The sequence below is a fragment of the Anopheles bellator genome, chromosome 2 (assembly GCF_943735745.2).
Source record: "Anopheles bellator chromosome 2, idAnoBellAS_SP24_06.2, whole genome shotgun sequence".
NCBI classification, from domain to species: domain Eukaryota; kingdom Metazoa; phylum Arthropoda; class Insecta; order Diptera; family Culicidae; genus Anopheles; species Anopheles bellator.
The window spans coordinates 34098628-34120810 of NC_071286.1; the positions used below are offsets into that span (position 1 = coordinate 34098628).

General features: G+C 51.5%; 1 protein-coding gene across 1 annotated transcript; it reads left to right on the forward strand.

The window, feature by feature from the left end:
* The first annotated feature begins 4275 nt into the window (after positions 1 to 4275).
* Positions 4276 to 22183, forward strand: LOC131209336 (muscle segmentation homeobox). The gene is made up of 2 exons (XM_058202385.1): positions 4276 to 5387; positions 21606 to 22183. Exons 1-2 carry the CDS (start codon positions 4475 to 4477, stop codon positions 21944 to 21946), a joined length of 1254 nt encoding a protein of 417 aa, XP_058058368.1. The 5' UTR covers positions 4276 to 4474; the 3' UTR covers positions 21947 to 22183.

The window sequence follows — 22183 nt, forward strand, 5'->3', positions numbered from 1 at the left end:
AAATATTTGCTCGAACGCTGCACCAAATGGCACGAGAAAGCCAACCAACCGAGTCGTTGGGACGAGTGAGGCGAGTGATGAAAAATTCATGGCCCATAAATAGATTATCCTTGCGTGCGGAAATCGCCTCCGGTCAAATGTACGTTCTATCCTTTCCGTGGAACCGAGTTCGAGGGTCGCTTTGCTTTTATGTACGAAACGAGGATGTTATGTGCAAAACGCTAAATACATCCACTTCCAGAGCAAACCGACCCAACAAATCTGGCTGAAGTTAGATGATAGCATTCTTTGAAGTAACGGAGACACGTGGGCAGCAAGTTCCGGTGGCACCGCTTTGTCGGGGAGTTTCATTTCGAAAAAGTTCCAGCAATTCTTTTAGTGATGCTTGTGCCAATAACTTCGCAATTAGAATGTGTGAGAATGTGAGTTTTATTTCCTGAACATGAAGAATGATTCTTGACGCCAGTTCTGACGCTGAATTCCTCCCGCAGGACGCTTTAAATAAACTCACTTTCCTGATTCGAATGAACAGTCGGGTATTTTTGATCAGAAAGAAGCACCTCGGAGAAAGCGGATAGACCAATGGCGAAGGAAGAATCCCCCGGGGTAGCACCACAGCACGAAGGGAGTATCCTTAACCATTATGTTTAACGGCATAATAGACGAACAAGCGGGCATCGTTTCCATCGACATCTTGCACGAGTGTGTAGCATCGTTCGAGAGGAAAACGGCAAGGGATGCTCCCGTTCTCGCCGCAAACCATTTACTACGGGGACCGTCCCGACCGGGGGGAATGAAGTCGATGAAGTCGTCCAGTAAATTTTATGAACCCTAAACGCTCCCGCAACCCGGGTTGGCCGTTTTGTTGGCAATTTCGCCCGCTCGAACCATTTAGGTGATTCGTCAGTTATTTTCTCCTTATTTCGCACCAAACGATATCCGGACACGAGGGACCAATACATAGGCGCGATGGCACGTATGTTGAAAAATGGTCGGTACATAAATCGCACGCTGCATTTAATTGACCGAGATCCGGTAGGTAAATCTGTGCGCGTAACGTGTGGACTGGAAAATCTCGACGTTATGGTCAAGTTCAAGAAATCTCACAGCATCATGTGGCTGAGTGTTACCGGAACCCGCTAGAGGAATGTTAAATAGTTGGACACTCTTGGGAAAGGGAACCGTGCATGGTGGCGCCAGCTTCGACGAATGGAGCGGAGCGGAGAAATTCAACAATAAATACACGTCACAGTCTACCAGATTTCTAATTAATGACACATTTTGTGTCCGCCGCAAAGAGTGTCCGGAACCGGTGCTCTCTAACAGCCATGCGACACCACCCCGTCAGAGGAAGTCTTGCGTTTCCTCCTCTGTCTGGCGTCACGAAAGTAATAAATCAATTTCGGTGGTTCCGTGATTTTTGAAAGCTAGTTTTGTTTGCTGTTTAGAGGACCTGGCGTTGGTTTGGAGAACCCCTTTTTTGTCTTCGGTGCATTAGAAATCGACGTGCAGTCGCTCCACTCGGCTAGCTTGGCAGGATATGCAGGAAAATGCATCCACACCGTGAGGATGTTGCATCTGTGGTATTTTATGGTTTGTGAATCCCACAAATTCCTGTGTTCCATTCGTTAAGAGCCGCCCGGGCGCGGAAATGGATGGTTTGAAATTAAGAAGGAATTTATCATTCTCCCGCTCTCAGACTATGGGCGCGCATTACGGACACGTGGAACTGTAAATAAACAGGGACACGAAGACAGCCGTGAAAACTGTGACAGTAGTGAAGTTCGGTGACAAAGTCGCGAGAGAGGAAAAAAAAACAAAATAGAACTGAAGGCAAACATCAGACGATAACGATGAGCAGCGTTTAACACGGTTTGTTGCATGTTAAGTGGTTGATTAATAATGTGATCACTAATGGGCGGTTCGGTGCCTGGCCTGGCCTGGGCTTCTTCGTGACACGCACGGCGAAGAACGCACACACTCTCCTACGTGTCGGTGCCGTTTGTTTATGTGGCTTTTCGTTGGTGTCAATCAGGAATCATTCATTTTTCCACCCCAGTTTAGGGGGACCGAAGTTTGTTTGCTGGAGACCGTGGATGTTATTTTTACTCCGTGGCCGCCAGACTTTTAGCGCCCTTGTTTCTTGTAACAGAAAAATAATGGTGCCATTTTGTGGGCAGCATCATTCTGTATGGACACAAGCGATTTAGAACGCACAGGTTAAAACATAATAAAGCCCACGACGACGCTGCTGCGCTGGAGCACTGAAAAGTGAAGCCATACCATTAACGAACAGCTAGCATCGGGATCTTTTCTGTCAAGTCGAATCCTTGCGAGGTAAATGAATCTTGAGCTTGAGAGTTTACGGTTTGGCTTCGAACGAGAAAGACGATCCACAAACTCCTTATTATTTCCATCCTTATTATTTGACAAACGCGAGAAAGAAGTGGAAAGGATATGTACGGGCTAAGCGTACGTCGGTAGATAAGCGTGATAAACGCGCGGCTTCATAATCAACATCCTTTGAAATCATCGTCCTTCTCCCCCGGCTGATTCGAGCGCATCTTACTATCAATAATCATTACGGTAGACAGTTATTGTTGTTGTGTGGCAGCGAGTCAATCCGCCCCTGGAACGCCCGTACTCCTGTACTCATCCGTCAAAGCTTATCCTCTCCATTCATCGCCTACGCAATGCTCATGGGACGATGGCGATTATTGATCGCATTCCCTCCCCGAAAGCGCCACTGTCCGGTCTGGACTTCCGGTCCGGTGTGTGGAGTGAAGGCGAAAAATTGCTTATTAGGCGCTGGACATAAGGTACGCCCTGTACGGTTGATTGTTAATCCTTTCGACCGACCAGACACCCTTTCGGTGCGCTTAGAGCACCGCGAGTTCGTTTCCTGGCTTGTCGTCCGATGATTTTGTCACTTAAAACGGCAGGCAGGAAATAAGAACCCTGTGCTGGGTCGATTAATTAGACCACCACGGTCTGCTCGGTGGATGAATCGCCAAGCCAAAGCTATCTACATCCCACCAATCGCTGCCAAATGTTTCTGCGGGCAGCTTTGAGCAAAAAGCGGAGCTGAGTGAAAATGGGTCCGAGATAAACTATCGCCTCGCTCACTCTGTGATGGGAAGAAAAAACAACGAACCGCCTGGAAAGGATTCGCTCGCCAACTAAAAAGCGGCCAGCGTGTGCCACGGACCCGAACATAATCCCTGCACAGAAGTCGTCGGTCGGTTGGCCGGGCCGGGAATCGCGAAGGGGCGAGGAAAGCGGCGAGTGAACCCATTAAAAATTAACCAGAATAAAATGAGCCTTGAACCGAGCGAAAATTACTCACACACAAAATGGTGGAAAGAAGCCGTTTCGCCAGTCCCTCGGCGTCCGGCCCAACCCCCCGCCCGGGATGCTGGGACGGGACGGTGGGTGCAACGGGGGCACACCCGCGCGGCAACCGAGCGACCGTTTTGTCCGAAAATTAATTACACAGTAAATAAGAAATTATGGAACGAAAATTGAATCGCCCCCTCGGGAGAGGATGGGTCCGAGCGAGACAGCACGTCATCTTACCCCCGGGGTTGGGGGGCTGCGGGGCTCCAGGACCCCCGGGACGGACCGTGGACCGGCTTTAATAGAATTTAGCAGCTGCCAGCACAGAGGGGACGCAGGACGAGGTGTCGTTCCCGCTGGCCATGTAAAATATGAACAACTTCATTTTTCTCCTTCTTCTGCTAACGGGTCCTTTCGAGGGGTGGTGGGCTCAGGAGGTGCCCCCCTCCCCCAGCCACCGCGCAGGCAACTGAATTCGTCCATCGCTTGGATGACGAAGATTCGCTTATATACTATATACCGGCGCGGGATTGGCCGAGCGAGACCGTAGCTCCGCCCACTAATTCGAACAGTCTTTTCGAGAGTCGCGCACACACGCACACACGCGCACACCCGTCCCAATGCGCCTTTTATTTCAGAACGCAGCCGTTCGCCAGTTGCTCGACAGACTCAGCCCCGAACGCACGTCCTTTTTACGATCGCTGGCGAGAGTCGTTTCGGACAGAACGCAGGACCTCCAGTTAGAGCATCCTTTCGGTCGGAGCATGAGCAGATAGATTGTTTCGGTGCGCTTCGCAGGATTCCCGAGTGCGGTCCAAGTGTGTAGAGTCCACGGCGGCGGACTTCCTCCCGTGTTTGGTGTTAAAAGTGTGTGCAATCCCGGGTTCGGTGAGAACAAGTGAACAACGCGTGTCGAGCGTTTGTCCCCCCCCCCGTGTGGGTGCGATGCCCGAATCGGCAGCCATTTTCCGTGCAGTGGATGCAGTGATGTGACGGTCCGTCTGCGACCACCTGACGGATCTGCCACCCCCCCAGAACAGCGCTTTGAGCAGTGCAAGAACCAGCCACAAAAAGCAACATCGCTCGCGTGTGCGTTTGCGTGTGTCTAACTCGTTTTGCGGCAGTCGGTCGGATCTTCATGCTAAAGTCATCAGGAATGACTGTAACTCCGGTACGAATGGCGATGACCAGCCCGACGGTGCCCCTGCAGCAGAAAAGCAACTCGCGGATCAGCAACTTCAGCGTGGCGTCCTTGCTGGCGGACACGCGGCCCAAAACGCCGACCGGCCTGCATCAGCACCACCCGCACCACCCCCACCACCATCACAGCCACCACCAGCACCAGCTCCATGGGCTGATCAGCACCGCGCTCAGCTCCCCGACGGCGACCCACAGCCCGCTCAGCCCGCTGATGGCGCACGGGCTGCCGTCGGGGACGGCGACGGCGACGACGGTGACGACGATGACCCCGATGACGACGCCGACCACCACCACGGCGACCCCGTTGCCGCCGGGCCGGTCGCCCGAGCTGCGGGATCTGCTCGTCCCGGCCAACCTGTCGTCCTCGCACACCGGCTCCTGCTCGCCCCGCTCCCAGCCCGACGCCAGCTCGGCGAAGACGGTGGACGGGGACGGGGACGGGACGGGGCGGGACACGCCGCACAGTTTGCTCGAGTCGGACGACTACGACTCGAACCACGACGAGGAGGAGGACTCGATCGTCGACATCGAGGATATGGACCACGAGCTGAGCGACGCCGGTTCGCAGCGGGGCGGGCGCGGCAGCAAGGGCAGCGGATCACCCGGCTCCCCGGCCGGTCACCTCGGGATGCCCGGCCCTCACGGGGGATCGCCCGGGGCAGCCCTGGCCGCCGCCGGCCACGTCCCGATCCGGCCGACGCCCTTCAGCGCACTGGCGGCGGCGGCCGCTGCATGGGGCGGCATGGCCGGCGGCGGTGTCCCGTGGCCCGGTGCCCGCCAGATGGCGGGGCCGTTCGGGCCACCCGGCCTGTTCCCCGGCCAGGGCTTCGGCGCCGGTCAACTCGGTGGAGGTAAGTCGCCTATAGACACCTAGAACGTACGCGGGGTTAATGGAATTCGGGGCGGTCTCCGGGGTCTTCGGGGTCTCGAATTCCGATTCCGGGTTCGGGCATTGAAATTGGGCGCACCGAGGCGTGCGGATTAGCGGTGACCCCGTTCCGGTGTTATCGGGGCGCTGATTGCGCGTGCGATTGAATTAGACGCAGCTCCGTGAAGTGGGCGAAGGTTGCCGACGACCCTCGAAGTCTGTAATCGATATCGCACCCTGCTCACAGAGGCCGCTGACAGGCGAAACGAGCCGGAGGCACATGCTCAGGGACATCGCGTCACAGATTGAAACCACTAAAGAGCGCCCGCGGGCCATGGCCACATGTGGCAAATGTGGGAAAAGCTGAAAAAAGGCCGTAGCCGTGATGAGCAAAAAGTTAATGGAAAGTGAACGATGCGAACGAAACGGAATCCTCGGTCGCCGGCGACACATTCTTGATTCGGATTGGCCATCTTGGGGCCGCCGAAAAGTCACACATGCGTGGTCGTTGCCAGGGTGCCAGGATGGGTGACAAAGAAACGTGTACCTAAACGGTGCTGATTAGACGGTAATGGGACTTGACGTTGCGACCTCCGACGGGACACAAATGTCTCGCATTCCGTTCCGGGGGTTGTGATATTTTTGAAGCACTGTTTGAAGTGTTCTATCAGGTTTCTAACGGAAAAGTTTGTCAATTACTTTACTTGCACGAAGCAGTACTTAAGTTAGGACCGCTACTCGTTACGGTTTGTGGGATGTCGACCCCTAAAATTTAAATTGTGGAAATATTATGATCATGATCATGGAGAATTGGAACATTTAAACTTGACTAACAATCAACGAAACTCTACACCGATGGTTACATATTTAAAACACAAATTGAGGAACAAATTCCTATTGTTTACCAATGTCTTAGTTACAATATTTTCATCGGTTCGGTCGGTTCATCATCATTTCGGTGCTTGGTGCGTCATCCGTTGATGCTGCGACCGTTCGAAACATGTGGTCTGTTTCAAAAGTTCTGACAATTTTGTATTTACGGATATTTACGGGTTAGGGATTTTCGATATTTTTGTGAAGTTATGTTGTTACTCATGTTACTCACTTATGCTGAGAAGTTTGGCCATTTTGAGTAATCAGTCAATTTTTGTAGCTGCTTTGCTTGGGCGTGTTCTGGCTCATGGTCGATTTCGCAAAATCGAATACACGTAGCCCGTGTAAATACAAAATTGTTAGCACTTTTGGGGCAGACCACATTTTTGATATTTTTTTAACAAACTTTTACAGAGACAATAACTTTTTGAACAGACAACATATCTTTTGAAACGTCGCCTTTTTTAATCGATATGTACGATTTATTTTATTTTATTTATTATTATTAGTAGAATGGATACGTACCATATTAAGTACCAACTTAAAGTTTAGAATTCAAGTTTATATTTTGTAGGGGTTCGAACGATCGTCTGTCGCTTAGAAACTGATCATTTACGGATGAGCCACGGTTTGTACGATTAGAAAAAGATGAACAATTCTGCGTACAATTGCCATTCGGATGCAATTTACCTTTTATTTATAAAATAATCGACTGCAGCGCTTTCAGAGTGTTCGATGCTATATTCCTCAGGGCTTTATGGGAAATCCTTAGCGAATGCAGCATAACTTAAAGTCATATTGGTGCACTGGACATTACGAGAGGGGATTTAAAATTCCCAAAAATAAGCGCCATAAGCCCCATTTTGTGTATTCGCACCCAAACGAATCGCGGCTGGTTGCGGCTTATTTGTAAATTATTATTGTCACTGGCGCTGGCGCGGAGAAGTTGGCAACAAATAAAAAAAACTTCTCCGCCGGAGTTTGTGTCGCGATAAAGCGCGTTGATCGCGACGATCGATGCGCGGTGGCCACCACAATCGATCGAGACATAAATCATCGATCGACAAACAAGGCTTCGAAGGGTGGTAGTAGGAAGAGCAAGAAGGGATAAGAAAACGTATCGAAATTAAAAATAAACCAAAACACAGACGGACGCCGCCCGGCCGGCGGCCTCGGATAAACGTCATCGGGCGCAGATGACAAACGATCGGTCGGGCAAGATATAAACATATATTATCGAGGGGCACCACATCTCCGTCCGAGGACCCGGGGTCCGAGGAATGCTTGAGTCCCTTGCACGAGGTCGAGAGTTTTCGGGGTCCGAGTGCCACCAGTTTGTCCACTTCCGAGAACCGCTCCGAACCATCCGGGGCCTGTCCGGATGGGCCCCGTTTTTTTGGGCCGACCGCTTCTTCTTCGGCTGCCGGAATCTGAGCCGTGTTCGGGGTGCGCAACGGAGGCAAGAAAGCAATTAATTAGGCGCGCAGCGCAGCGCGATCCTCCGGCGGTAACTTTTTTATGTGTTCCGAACCACGCGGTGCCGCGTCTAGAATCGTCGGGTAGCCGATCTCTAGCCGAGAGAGAGAGAGAGAGGCTGCGAAAGAGACAGGGAGAGAGAGAGGTCGATAAGGAAGGCTAATTAATAGATTTGAGATACATCTCGCCCTGCCGATCGGTGTGGAGATCCTCCCCGGGCCAAGATCTCGGGCGCCGTGGGAAAAACAAAGCCACTCTCGGATCGGATCGATCGACAGGCCTTGGAAGAGGCTGCGGCTGCTGCTTCATGACTTCATTGTCGGCCCGGGGATCTAGCGGGATCTAGCGGGCCGGGAACGGAACGGACTTCCAGAACAGGAAGTCCCCGTTGATGGCCGGTTAATTAACTTGTAATTAGTTTACACACCAGGCCCCGCGAGGCTATTTGTCTTTCACCGGGAGAGAAACCCGGACTAGCAGGTGCCATAGGAACGGGGCCGAAAAATCATCAACAACCCCCCGCGAGAGAGAGAGGGAGGGAGCGCGATAGAGAGAAACGCTGTCAAACGAAGAACAAACCGGCCAAAACCTTCCGGGTCTCTGGCGGGGCATTAACATAATTTCACCGTTTAAATTCTATAATTTAATTAAACTAGGCCCCGCGTGGGGTGCTCCTGCGCCATTTTGTGATCGCGTCCGGATCTGGTGTGTGTAATTAGTAAAGGTTTCGTTCCGATTCTCGCCATCTCTCTCTCTCGCACACTGTGGGGAGCTTTTCCCGGACCTCAGGCGGGAGTGTTTTTGAATGAAATTTTGACAACCCATTGACGCCATCTTTCATTCCTGCGTCGTGACTCTGTTGTTTGTGTTTTATTTGTTGTGGGCCCTCCCCGGGTTCCCGTTCTTTTCGACACCATGGTACCCCCCGTTCCTTGGGTGGGTAAATTAAGTCATTAGGAAAACAACTACCACCGCTGCAGCCGCCGCCGCCGCCACCGTCCAGCGAATGCTTAATGCGCCGCGGAAGTCGCTGGCCCCGAGACGTTTTGATAAGTGTTTTAATTAGCCCGTGTGGCGCCGTTTTGATATATTTCCATGTCAACCGTTGTTCCGTTGGTTAATTTCTGTTTTTTGGCGGCGAACCCCGGTGCCCCGGCCTCCTCGGGTCTTGTTTTCGTTGCATAACTTAACCACCCGGCCCCGTGGCCTGGGCGGGAAGAAATGTGTGCCCGGCAGCCCCCGGCGTGGCCAGGCGGACGCGCGAACAAATTGTGCAAAAGCCGTGATTGCCTTAAGACGGCAACATAAAACCCATTTCTTCACATAATTTTCACCAACAACCCGGTGGTGGCGCGGCCATAAAAGCCACCGAAGGCTCTCCACTCCGGAGTGGTTGCAGTGCGCGGTGTCGAAATGAAATAAAACCTCGCAGGCGACATGTCGTGATTATCTGCAATCAGCAGCAACTACCGGATTTCGCCGGCCGCTCCCTCGCCAAGTGCATCGCCTGCAGCCCAACACAAAGAAACCAACAGTAGCGGCCCGAAAAAAGAACTCCATCTTCGTGCGATCTCTCTCTCCCTGACTCGGTCTCGGAAGGTAGTTGGAAACAAATTAAAACACTTTTATAAGGCCGTTCCGTTTTCTTATCCTCGTTCCTTATACGGATGTCCGCGGGTGGAACTTCCGCGGGTGGAGACGGGTCCCCGACAGCCCCGTCAGCGTTGATCGCTAATGAGTCTTGAGACGATCGAGCGCATAACATCACCCGTCGGTCTGTCTGTCTGTTCCTGGGCCCCGAAATGTAAGCGATCTCTCTCTCTCTCTCTCTCTCTCTCTCTCTCTCTCTCTCTCTCTGTTTCCGGTCCGCCAGCTTCATCTCGACCGGGCTACCGGAGATCGGTAGCCCTCGACATGGGCTTTAATCCGCGCGAGATCCGGAGGCCCCGTGCAGATGAGCGGGTTAATGGCAGTGTGGGGGTGTGGGGAGGACCAAATTGGGTTGCCCCGGGAGGGCGGTACGAAATTACAATAACAAATAAATTAACAACAATACTTTTCCATGTTCGCTTTTATTATAAACAAGTATCAAATTAATGTAATAATAATTTTAAATCACTTCACCACGCCAGCTGGTCCTTAGATCCGACGGCAGAGGGGGGTGTCCAGGGCGAGGGGGGAATGAATTAGTGGCGGTCGCTTGGTAGATGGATTGTGATACGGAACAGGGATTTGATAATAGATTCCCAGCACGCGATGGCCGCGCTAAGTGCGGTCCGGGCTCGGGCCGTCGTTTTATTATTTATTGTAATTTCCACTAATTAATATTAATTCGCGCTGAACCACAGAACCAACACAGCGACAGCCATCACAACAGGCCGCAAATAGGAGCCGAGCCACCACTTTCCCCATGCCGTGTTTGGCATCCCCATTTCAGCCACATTTTTGGTGGGCCATTGTTTCCATCAACCGCCTCCGAAGAAGTGTTCCGGAGTGGACCGGCAATCTGGGGGGGAGAGACCGATTACGTTGATGCTTTAGTCCTGAGCTCACTTCTCCCAAAAGTGCTGCAAACACAGAGTCGGCCACAATTAGCCCAGCCCAAGCCTCTCGATTGGAACATTTCTATTACTTCCCGCGAATGGCGATGTGGCTGCGACTCCTACTCACGACGCGTCATCTCGCTCACTCGGACGGACGTGTGTTTGAAAATAATTTACAACGCCATTGTTTCGCGTGGCCACTGGCCCGAGGCCCGAGCGGATCATTGGCGGATCGACCACGGGCTGCAATGGTTTATGATTTGATTGTCCGAACGCGATCCTTGACCGGCCCCGGGCATGATTGAGATTGCAAACTTTCCGTGTGCCCCTCCTGTGTGTTCCTGTGTGCGGTGTCCTCTGTGCTACTCGTGGGTGCATAAGCCCCCTATGCTCCTAGTCCGCCAGGAAATCGATTCAACATCGAGAGACCCGTCGATAGCCGCTCCGTGTATTGTGGCGCTCGCTGGTGTGTTTGTGTTGCTGGACCCCGGTGACGTGGCCCCGTCCCAGCCCGTGTAGAAAAAAACAAACGCGAACCGAGTCTGCCAGGACCTGGGCGAGGTGGGCGAAGAATTTGAAATGCAAATCCCGACTCGCGGGCGCGCGCCCGCGCTGGAAACGAGTGATTTCCGCGAACAAATTCCAGCCAATCGAAGTGGAAGTTGGAAAGTTTTCTGTTCCGATGTCGTCGTTGTGGTGGTGGAGCTATGCGAAGAAACTCGGAACCGGGAGAATATATGAAACAGTTGGCCAAGAACTTCCTGAATCTGCATAATTCTGTGACGACAGAAAGGTTTGCCGATGTCCGATATTCGACCAAAACTCTACTGTACAAATCTGTGTTTGATGGGTCCAGAACTAGTTTAAATAGAAGAGCGTCCCATGTCCCAACTTCAACTAGCAGTACAATCCACTACGAAACTAGGAGATTCGAAACCGTGGAATAACCACTTGCACGTGCAAATTCCAACTCCGAAGAGCTACCTAGGAAAAGTCAATTCTGAGAGAAATCTGAGAGGTACAACAATATTTTGAAGTTAGCATTTGGTCCCATCCCAAGAAGCGTCTCCTTAAATGACGTTTGACGTTGACTGCCTTCGACACAGCTTCAGTTACATTCTGCCACTTTATACCAAATGGTTCAAATGGGTTCTGATGCGAAAGATCCTTGTCACATCGGACAGCGATAACCATCGTCTAACACTTGCGCCATAGAAAACCATCTCAGAGGCCCGGCCGACAGACATCTCGGGCGTTCCGGGCTACCGTCTCTAGATCCGTCGGCGGAAAGTATTTTTCAATTAAGGCGACCCGCGGTCTTATCCGCCAAAAATGTGGCACACAAAAGAAACGCGACGCGAAACGTGCCGCATCGGGCTCTACCGAACGGCATCGGCTGAGCGATTCCAAGAATGTGGCGTCCGTGTATTGGCCGGGGTCCCAAAGGCGTGTATATGACACGTTGGGCCGCCGTTTCGCCGAAACGTGTGACGGGCTATTGAGCGCAGCAGCAGATGCAGATCGTTGCAGTTTTCCCGAAAACAATTATACGCGGCCCTCCGAGGCGCAGGATGTCGCGAAAGTCGGGCCAACCATCATTAGGGGCGAGCGCACCCAAACCGTGGCCGCAAATGAGATGAATAAATTTCAATCCATAACGACACTCTGTCGGTCCCCGTCCTGGGCCTGCGAACCCTTGAAGGTCGGGGGGCCCGGCGACGGAAACGCACTTCTGCGGACTCTCTCTAACGAGGATTCCGCGGAGTCGGCCGCTGCACCGCCAAGGGTTAGCTCCGTACCGTGGGGACGCCACATTCGAGCGCATCCGACGTTGCTAATGAAGCTGTTAATTTAGATTTGTTTTATGTAACGGCGAATTTGGCGCGCACCGGAACGTCATCGGATCGCTCGGCTTGATGACGTCCGCGCTCCCGACCGACCGACCGACCGACCGGCCGGGTTTTGATGGCGTGGCCGTGTCCGTGATGATTTGAAAATTAATTTCGTGTCCGCTCCACACGTTGGCTGTCAACGGGGGCCGCGTTGGTCGCCGGTCCGGTTGGTTGGTGAGAATGAGCTTACAAAACTAGCATTTACCGGCGATAAGCATCGGGCGCCCTTCACGCGCGGCCCAATACAAAACGCCCCAAAAACCGCCCCAAAAGCCGCGGAACGTAGCGGACCTTCCTGCGGGGCCGTTCTGTTGCGTTTAGGAGGGTGATTAAAATTCGGAGCCGAAATGAAATATTTATGTGACCGCCGGTCCAGTTCGGTTCTTCGGTTCGTTTTTCGGTGGTTTCTTCCGGTTTTTCCATTTCTTCTCTATGGACACTTCGTTCGTTTGCCGGGTTTGTGGTCGACCACCTTTTCCCTGCCCGGTGTTTGAACTACGAACTGTTTGCTGATACAGCGCTAATCTTTCGCCGTGTATTAGACGCTTCCCATCTTGATCGGGGATCTTCCGCTTTTCTTTGGGTTCCCACCTTCGTCGGTGAGACCACAATCCGCTTCGGGTTGGGCCATTTAAGCAGGGCAACAGTTCATCAAGTTCAAAACAGTGGCCAAAGTTTATCAGGTTTTCTATCGGGGAAAATCGGGGAAAGACACATGAATCGGTTGTGACCTGCTCGCTAGTTATTGTGGACTCGAAGCTGGGTTGTTGTAGCTTCGTATTTTATTGAGTAAACGATAGGCTGTTTGTATTCTCCCGATTGAGAAGGATCGAACGGTCAAGGTTCATTTATGACAGAACCGATCTTGAACCCAACTCTTGGTGGAATGTCCAAGGTCTTTCAAAGGCTCTGTCACGCTGAGAGACTCTTCCAATGGGTTGGATACGCAGCAATACCTAGAATACCTTCGGTCAAAGGTAGCAAATGTTTGCTTCTTGGAAACTCTGACTTTATTCGACGACCCAGAGGAAGATCACTTATGAGTTCTTATGATGATCACAACAATTCTCGGTTCTCGATTGATGAGTGAATGTCTCGTATTCTGATTTTGTCTTTTTTTTTTGTTTATTTATTACAAAACAATCAACGAGCAACTTAGCTTAATTGACAACAAACAACTTAAAGTAGCACTTACAACTAAAACTAATCACAATTGACGGAACGCAACGCAGAAGCTGGTAACCGATATTTTAAAGGAAAACATAGACGAGAGAGATATGGAAGAAATATTTCCTTAGAAGACATGTAAGCAAATACATCACGTCACTGATCAAGGGGCATATTAAAGTTAAGAGTTATGGGATCGGTTCGACTTGTGGTCGATTTATTAATCGTATATTAGCAACTGTACAACTTTAGCAACTAGTTGGCGCTGACTATGACTGAAGAAAGAGGCCGCGCCAAAGGTGCGGTGGCCCTTTATAGCCTAAAACAGCTAGCCTAGCCGTTTTGGGCGTCGTCACCCTATTGGTGCGCAACCGTGGCGTGACGCGCCACGCAAAGTGTTGGGCTAGCTGTTTCACTGCGCTCGCGTCTTTTGCTAACTGCTGTTTTTCCTAACGAAGAAGCGACGAAAAATTGTTATACGTACGACAGAAAGGTAGTAAAAGGTCATTATGTCCGGTGACGGTAGCGAGTTTTGGAGAGTCAATACAGGAAGTCAAGATTTTAAATGCATATATAACTTGAGCTTTAAAAGTTTAATGCATTTCTTCTCGTCTGATCTAATTGGTATAAATTCTTTTAACTAGTAATCCAATCGTTGGAGTGAATTAGCTGCCTGACCTACAAAGCTTCTTCAGGTGTTTGTGGAAACAATTCAGCTGCTAAAGTACGATGCGACACACGTATACCTGACCTGACGGAGTCTGGACAGCCTGTCACCGCGTCCAAGTCCGTCTTGATGATGAGTGGACCACAAGTAAACAAATCAAGACCATCTTTCTGTATCTTGTAAAGCTTGACTCTGAGATCACTTTACCACATCGGTCGGCGCGATGGTTTCCATGTTCAGACTCCGGGAACATGGTAAAACAACGCTGCGAACACCAGAGTGTAGCGCTAAGCGGTTGACAGTATCTGCGTGTCACTCCGATCGATCTCATTTTTCATTCTCGAGACGAGATCGCCGGTCGGACGGCTGGCCGGCCCCAAGACTAACGGTCCGAAAATGACCCGAAAAGGGAGGAAGTTTCAATTTCAACTCGCTCAACGCAGTGCGAGGACCGCGAGACCCGGAAGTGGCGAAGTGAGGCAAAGCAACAGCGCGCAAGGAAACAAAAACAAACAAGGAACCGTGGCTGCTATGGCCAATGACCCACGCGGTGATGGAAAAATTATGGTTATAAAAATTAATAACTCTATTACGCACCGCCGGGGTGCTGTTGATTGGGGAGCACTCTCTCTCTTTCTCTCTGTGTCCGTGTCCCGAAATGCAATTTATCGGGGTAATCCATGGCTGACCACTGGTTCTGGTCTAGGTTGAGTTTGGGCAGTCGGGCCCAACCGACACCGGAACTGGAGTTTAAATAAATTAATAACAATCACAGCCCATCGAGGCGAGGCGACACCCGGATCGACCATGGCGTTGGAAATGGAAGTTTATCTCAATCACTGGCCCAGGCCAGGCCCGGCCCCGTGGGAGGTTAGCCGCCCACCGGAGCATTATGGTTAGCGAGGGGCACCCATACCACACACATTCACAGGCACCGCGAACCGAGTGCTCACCGAATGTACGAAAATTTGCGTGTCGATCGCTAATTTTGGCAATAAATTTTAATCGGCCCAATAATCGCGCCCAATTAATAACGCCTTCCGGCGGCGGAGGCTTTATGTTGCCGCGGCCGTCGTCATGCGGCCGATTAAGATAGAGGCCAGAGAGAGAGAGAGAGCGAGGTGGTAGTTCCTTCAGGAGTTCCTTCAGCAGCAAAAAAATCGTTTACCGACAAAATAAAGGACCCCTTCAGCCGGGCGACGATAATTAGTGGCCCAGGGCTGCTTGCGGCGTTTGCAGCTTGCGCGAGGGCCTTGCCTATCTTATCTTAAATGGTCCCGCGGACCCGGCGGCCGATCCGAGCCTCCGAATACCGGTGGCAATGGCGCGCAAAATGTGACATTTGCGATAAGCGCGTGCGCCGATGGCCGGTTGCGTGCGATGGGTGAATAAAAACGGGAAGCGAACAAAAAACGACCGGAGAACGGCCTCGAAAGGACCCCGGCGGCCCCGGAAGGATCGGGCCCAGACATAAATTACGCGCTTATAAATTATATAGAGTCATTAAAATGGTTTATCACAGGTGTAATTGATTTAATTAGTCCATTAAGTTTTTCAGCTACTATTGGCCTCGGCTGAGCGGACGGAACAATGAGCCGGCAGGCCGGTCGGCCGATTGGGTGACTTCTATTGGCGATACGATCGAGTTTATTGTTGCACCTTTTCGGCGGCGGCTGATGCTGCTACCGGAAGGCTGTCCTTTAGGGACCCACTTGGGGCGCAGATTACAAGATTACGTTCGAGTCGTGTGCAGGCGTTCGCACTCTTTACGCGACTCCGCCACGGGGTCCTAGGAATCTCGCAACCCCCAGGCGCACCGAAGTTATAAATATATTCGAAAATTAAGAGCAAAACATGGACCGATGGACGAGGGAACCAAGGGAAAGCCAAACAGCGGGAAGGGGAAGAAGAAGAGGGAAACAACCTGAGAGGCTCGGTCGCGATTTCGCAGACATTTGAGCCCCCGAGAGTTCGGTCAGTTCAAGCCAATTAGTGGTTGTATGCAAATGGTAGCTAATTAATTGCAGAAAGCCTTCGACGCCTTCGACGCCGTCGTGACGGGCGAGTGCTGCCCGACCCCCGGTTCCCTTCCCTTTCGTCTTCGACCCGACCCAGCTCCTGCACACACGCAGTGACGTGGCATTGGCCACAGACATTCGGCCGTTTTTGGTTTCAAAAATTGCATTGGAAATTTTGTGTACCGCGATCAACGAAAGGACTCACGACACTCACGACGCGCGGAGGATCAACAACTAGGATCCGCCGGGGTGCTAGATCCGGGTGCTCAGGACACCCCCTCAGGTTGTTTAATTCCATGCCATAGGGTGCCATAACTTTTTGGTCCACAGGATCATTTAGGACAACACTTTTATGGCCGGCGGTGCCGGTGCCAGGAGCTGGTGTTAATTATTTCTTTCTTCGCCCCTGATCGGCACGGCAGATAGCTGGCGTTGACGCCGGCACCTCCGAGCGCACCGGGGACTCTAGCCCTTTACCCCGAGGGAAGCCGATCAAAAAAGGGGTACCTAACCCGTTCGCCGACCAGATGCCGTTTGTCCCAGTATCCCCCGCGAAGCCTTTTTATTTATATCGAGGTATCCTTTAGCGAAGCGCCTGCGTGAAATGGCTTGCTGATGGCGCCATTCAAACGCCCGTGGTTCGGGAAGTAACGGGTTTAATCAACTTCTCCTATAACACGTTACAGCGGGTAATGGCGAGGCCTGGTGTGTCACACCTAGTACCTAGAGGCCTGTAACGTATCAACTTATTTGGGGACTCAAAATGGACGGCTATTAAAGGGAAGATTCATTGCGGAGGAGCAGTGCCGTTTATCAGATCGATGGGAGCGATGGAGAACCAGATGCTTCCTTCCCAGAAGGACATATTGGCTAGCTTATGTAACATATTCGCCAATGATTCGTCGGGCGGTAAATGACAAACTTATTTTTAATTGGATTTTGGTTTGGAACAGAGTTTATTTTTAGAGTTAAATTTCTGTTAGTTTCTTTTCGAAATGCTTAACCAGTTAGCATCATCAATGGTATTTAAGAATTGATTGAGATGAATGTTCGATTATTGGCCAAATACTGTCTTCTTCTGTCACATAGTGTCAGAAACTCCTTCGGAGGTTATTGTAACTGAACTTAGCCACTGAAACGCTCGAAACGGCCAAAGTCGTACTAAATAACATACTAGGCTGTTCGAAAAGTTCATAGCCTCGATGAGAAAAACACAATTTTATGGTTTGAAATACACTTTATCATTCAGCCTTGTACTAAATCTCTTTCAGTTATTTGACGATTTTGCAATACGATAGCCCGCGATACGATATTTAGCTGAATGTGAAAAGTCCTTGTACACTATCAACATTCGTTCACAAATTTCCTTTGCTTTTAAGCCTTCAAAACAAATTCACCAACATAATAAACTCGTAGCAGAGCCCTCTGTTCGACTATGGCCGAATACAAACTTACGAAATCGAAGCTACGCACTTATTGAACAGCCCACTATACCTAAATAATATTTTTCGAACATATAACAATTTCTCGTCTTCTTCTAAGATAAAAAAAAACAATTTCGCGTCAGTTGCTAACTTTAACAAATCCCTTAGTTGGTGCCTTAATGAACTCACTTTCAAGCCGTCCAAAGTCACTGTTTGACTCATTCGTTTTCCTCTCGTCGAATTAAAATAGCTGCACCATCAGTTCTAAGTTTTTCTTCAGGCAGCCACCTCTGTTATTGAAATAGATAATAAAACCGTTCCACAGAGCTCCAGCTAATTCATGTCGATCGCGTTGCGTTAGAAAATACCACAAACATGATTCGCACAAAGGACAGCAATCGTTTCGTTGCTAAGAAGATGCATCTGATTGCTGCGATTGTTGCTGTACGTCGATTGAGCTCATGTTCGTGTCACTTCAAGTTCTACACAGCAGCTCCAGATTGATGCTGGGCTAGCCGTAGACGACCGTAGGACACCTTCAACGCCTCACGTCCGATCGCCAACGCCCAATCTTCCCAAACACTGCAGAAGCTGCGATTTCAATTAGGTTCAAATTAAAATGTGCGACATTCAGCATTCCGTCGCCGCCACCAGCACTGCCACTGCCTCCGCCACGGCCACAGCTGGGCGGCAAATTCGCAGACGAAGGGTACCGATTTGCTCGCCCGAAAACCCTTGGTACACTTTCGGGACCGCGGAACATTCCGATGCGCGCGTCTGATGCCCGATCTGCGCTTTGTTGCGTATTTTTGGCGACGAGTCCCGCCAGCTTCCCCTTGGCATGCCCTCCGCCACCGTCGCCACCGCCGCCGCTGGGTGAGCAACATCAAAGGGACGCGCTCGAAACATTCTTCGGATGTTGCGGAGATCGAGCCCCGGTGGTGGTGGCGGCGGTGGCGGTGTCCCTGATCGCGGCCCCGACTCACCGCATGGCGGAAGTCGCCCCAAATATCGGCAGGGCAGGGACGGGACGGGGCCCCCCTCTTGTGCCGAGACGATGCCGATGCCGAGATTATCTTATTACCATTTGTCAAAGCGCGACGCGCGATTTTTAGCGGTTCGCATGTGTTGGTGGGTCGAAACATGTGTGTCACTGAAGCTGGCGGGGTGGGGGGGAAGGGAGGTCCGGATCGCAGGTGGGTCGCGTTGCAACGGCGAGGAATGTGTCACGCACGGTCCGTGCAGGGAGGGGTAGGGGGGGGACCACTCCGAGCAGCAAATTGATTTGATTGCGGCTAATGAATTGATGGCCATTTTGTTTGAGTCTCTGAAGGACCTCCATCCCTCGCCCCGTTTGATCAACTCTGCAACACGAGCATATTAGCAATTTAGATAAGCCTCCATCCCCCCGCGGTGAGAGCGCCCTCTGGTGTTCGGGGTTAGTTTTGTGAATTTGTGACGACGACACGCGGGCTCCGGGCTGCTGGGTCGGCATCTTCCGAGAAGGATCCGGTTGAAGTGTTTGCGATCCGCGATTAGATTGCCCCGGCCACGCTCTCTCTCTCTCTCTCTCTCTCTATTCCGACCCCCTCTCTCTCTCTCCTTCTCTCTCTCGAAGCGTGTGCAACAAGCAGCTACTAATCGGCACTAATGGAATGCAAATTTTGCGCCCGCGCGAACCGTGCGCGCGTCTTCATCATAAAAATGCAACCTCCAACGGGGTGAAGGGCGGGGTGGCTGTGGGCTGCAACAGGGGGTGGGGGCATTTGAACTCGGCTGGCCGTGCGGCTAATCGATACGCCGCCCTTGTTGTGGTTGTTGTTCAAACAAATTAGTAGAGGCGATGCACCGGCGGCGCTGCACCGTCGAAGGTGGGTCGGGTGGGCCAAGAAGGTTGCCACGAAGGAGGTGGCAGGCAGTGACACACACGCAAACGCAGGCCCCGCAACGGACCGAACAAACCGGCGGTGGTGAAATTAATTTATTAAACTCCAGTTCACACGCTGGCGATGGCGCGCGGTGCAGCGTGCGCATTGCGCAAATGGCACGGCCAGGACACTAACACCAACCGTCAGTGCCGCGAGTGAGAGAGACAGGAACAGTGGCGAAAAGGGGTCCACGATAAGGGCAGCACCGCGCATGGAATGCAAGACCGTTCGATGTTCGATGCAAACGGCCGGAAAGCGAGGGGGGACTCCGAAGAGGGAGAACATAAAGTATGTGCCACCCCACCGAGAAGTCCGATGTGGGGTGTGGCCTCGACACGGGACAAAGGGTCGGTGGCATATTAGCATATCGTTTCGCGCCGCGCGGAAGAAGGGCGGCCCTCGAGAGAGGGGTCCGATGTTAATTGAAAAGTCCGACTTTTCCATAAACTCCCACGGCAGCCGCTGTGTGAGTGTTTGTGTGTGAGGTGTACAGTGCGGTTGCTGTGTATCGATACTCCAGACGCCGAAAGTAAAAACAATTGTTTTGGTCTTTGGAAAGTTTCGGAAACAGTTTCCGTTCGCCGTGGACTTTGAGATTCTTTCGTCAGATCATTCATGACTTCATGAATGAATGACCTTCCCGAATGACTTCATGGAAATGAATCATAAGTTCTCTTATTAATATTCTTTAACCTATGTTATCTCCCATTATTCCACTTTACATCGCCTTATAAGATACTTGAGATTACGTTCAATGTCTAGTGTTTCGGGACTTCCACTAATTTCTTGAAGAGCGTTCCCATTTCAATGTGGTTGTTCAGATGATGGAGATTTTAAATAGCATGTACCCCAGCATAATTGGACATCACCAATACGTGGTCTGTTGAAAAAATATCGCCACTTTCGGTTAGTTTTTTCAACAATTATTTTTTTTATTAATGCATTTCTATTTGTTACCTTCAAAACAATCCACATCAGATATTAAACACTTCTGCCAACGTTTTTTTCCAATTCTCGAAGCACTTCAAAAAGTCATTTTTTATGATCTTGTACAGCTCGTTTTTCGATGCCTGTTTTTATTTTTTCAATGTCCTTTTATGGCTCCCTTCATGGGTTTCTGGAACAAGTCACAAAACATGCAGAAACATGAAACATGAAGAAAACTCTAATGCTTTTGGGGGGGCAGACTACTGCTTCCCAGATGTTACTGTTCGCTGTATCGACCACAGGGACACTGTTCAGTAAATAAAACTGTAGGAATTGCCATCGCAGCAATTCTTCGTGCCACTTCGTGCCTGTGTCATAGAATGCATTCCGATAAAACAGTGCCTCAGTCCCGAGATGTAGTGGCCGCCCCTTGCAGTGGATGCCAATAGTAAGGATCCGTCGGGTGGTCAGGGCCGAGTACACAAATCCGGCTTCCGGGGCCGCCACCGATCCTTCGAGCAACGCTAACGCTGATTGAGGGAATAATTCAGCGTGTCACTTACCCCGGACGCTCCCGGAGCGCAGTTTGCTTGACTGTCACCCGGGCCCCGGTTGTGTTCCTATCAATTAACTCCCCGCCGATCCCGCCATGCCGTCGTCTAATAGTCTATTAGCGGCGGCGGCATCGGCTTGCCTCTCAAGAATGTCTTCGCTTTCGTTTCGGGTTTGTTCTGTTGTCTCTTTAAAAATAAACATATCCCCGTCGGACGTCTGAAGTTGCCGCCCCGTCAGCGGAGTGTGCGGAGAACACGGGGTTCCCTACGCCACGACCACCACGTGATTTTTCTTTCACCGCCCTTCGTCGCGGTTGGCGCGAAGCGATCGATTCGTTGCCGCGCGTTGTGTTCTTCGGTAACAAATGTCAGACAGAACCATTCGCGCCGTTTAGAAAGATGAAAAATTAAAAATTGTAATAAATCTTTGGGTTTTGGCCCCGGAACGGGGTTGGTGTTGGGGATTTATCGCGAGGCGCCGATGCTCGTTCATTAACTGTCACTTGAAATACTTTGTAACCCGTGTCTCCAAGGCCCGCCTCGGGCCCGGTTCTCACGGGGTGCGGGTTCGCGGGTCGACCATATGTTCGGGGGGACTGCGCTGGATGGATGGATGTAGTCGTGGCACGCGAGGACCCTCAACATCGAGGACGCCTGAGGGCCATAATTTAAGGTTGACAATCACGTTGTTAAAAGTGTTTCACCCTCCGCTTCTTTTCGCACCCATTCCAGACAATGAACCGCCGCGCATCAAGTGCAACCTGCGGAAGCACAAACCGAACCGGAAGCCGCGCACCCCGTTCACCACCCAGCAGCTGCTGTCGCTGGAGAAGAAGTTCCGCGAGAAGCAGTACCTGAGCATAGCGGAGCGGGCCGAGTTCAGCTCGTCGCTGCGGCTCACCGAGACGCAGGTCAAGATCTGGTTCCAGAACCGGCGGGCCAAGGCGAAGCGGCTGCAGGAAGCGGAACTGGAGAAGATCAAGATGGCCGCGCTCGGGCGGGCTCCCGGGGCCCAGCTCTACATGGGCTACTTCCACCCGAGCCTGATGGGGGGCGCGATGCACCTGGGGTAGAGGACCCCGCCCGCCCGGGACCCTTGGCCCGGCCCCGGACCAACCAACAAAACCAACCTACCAACCAACCAACCAATCAACCATTGTGAATACTAGCATTTAAGCGTCTGTAAACCCCTCTAAACGACTTGCGTTGCGCTACTCCCGAGAGGTCACGGGACCGCGCGCGTCGGCGTTTACGTTAAGCTATTTATTTTAGTGTCCCCCTCCGGGTTTCCCCACACACACTGTCTCTCT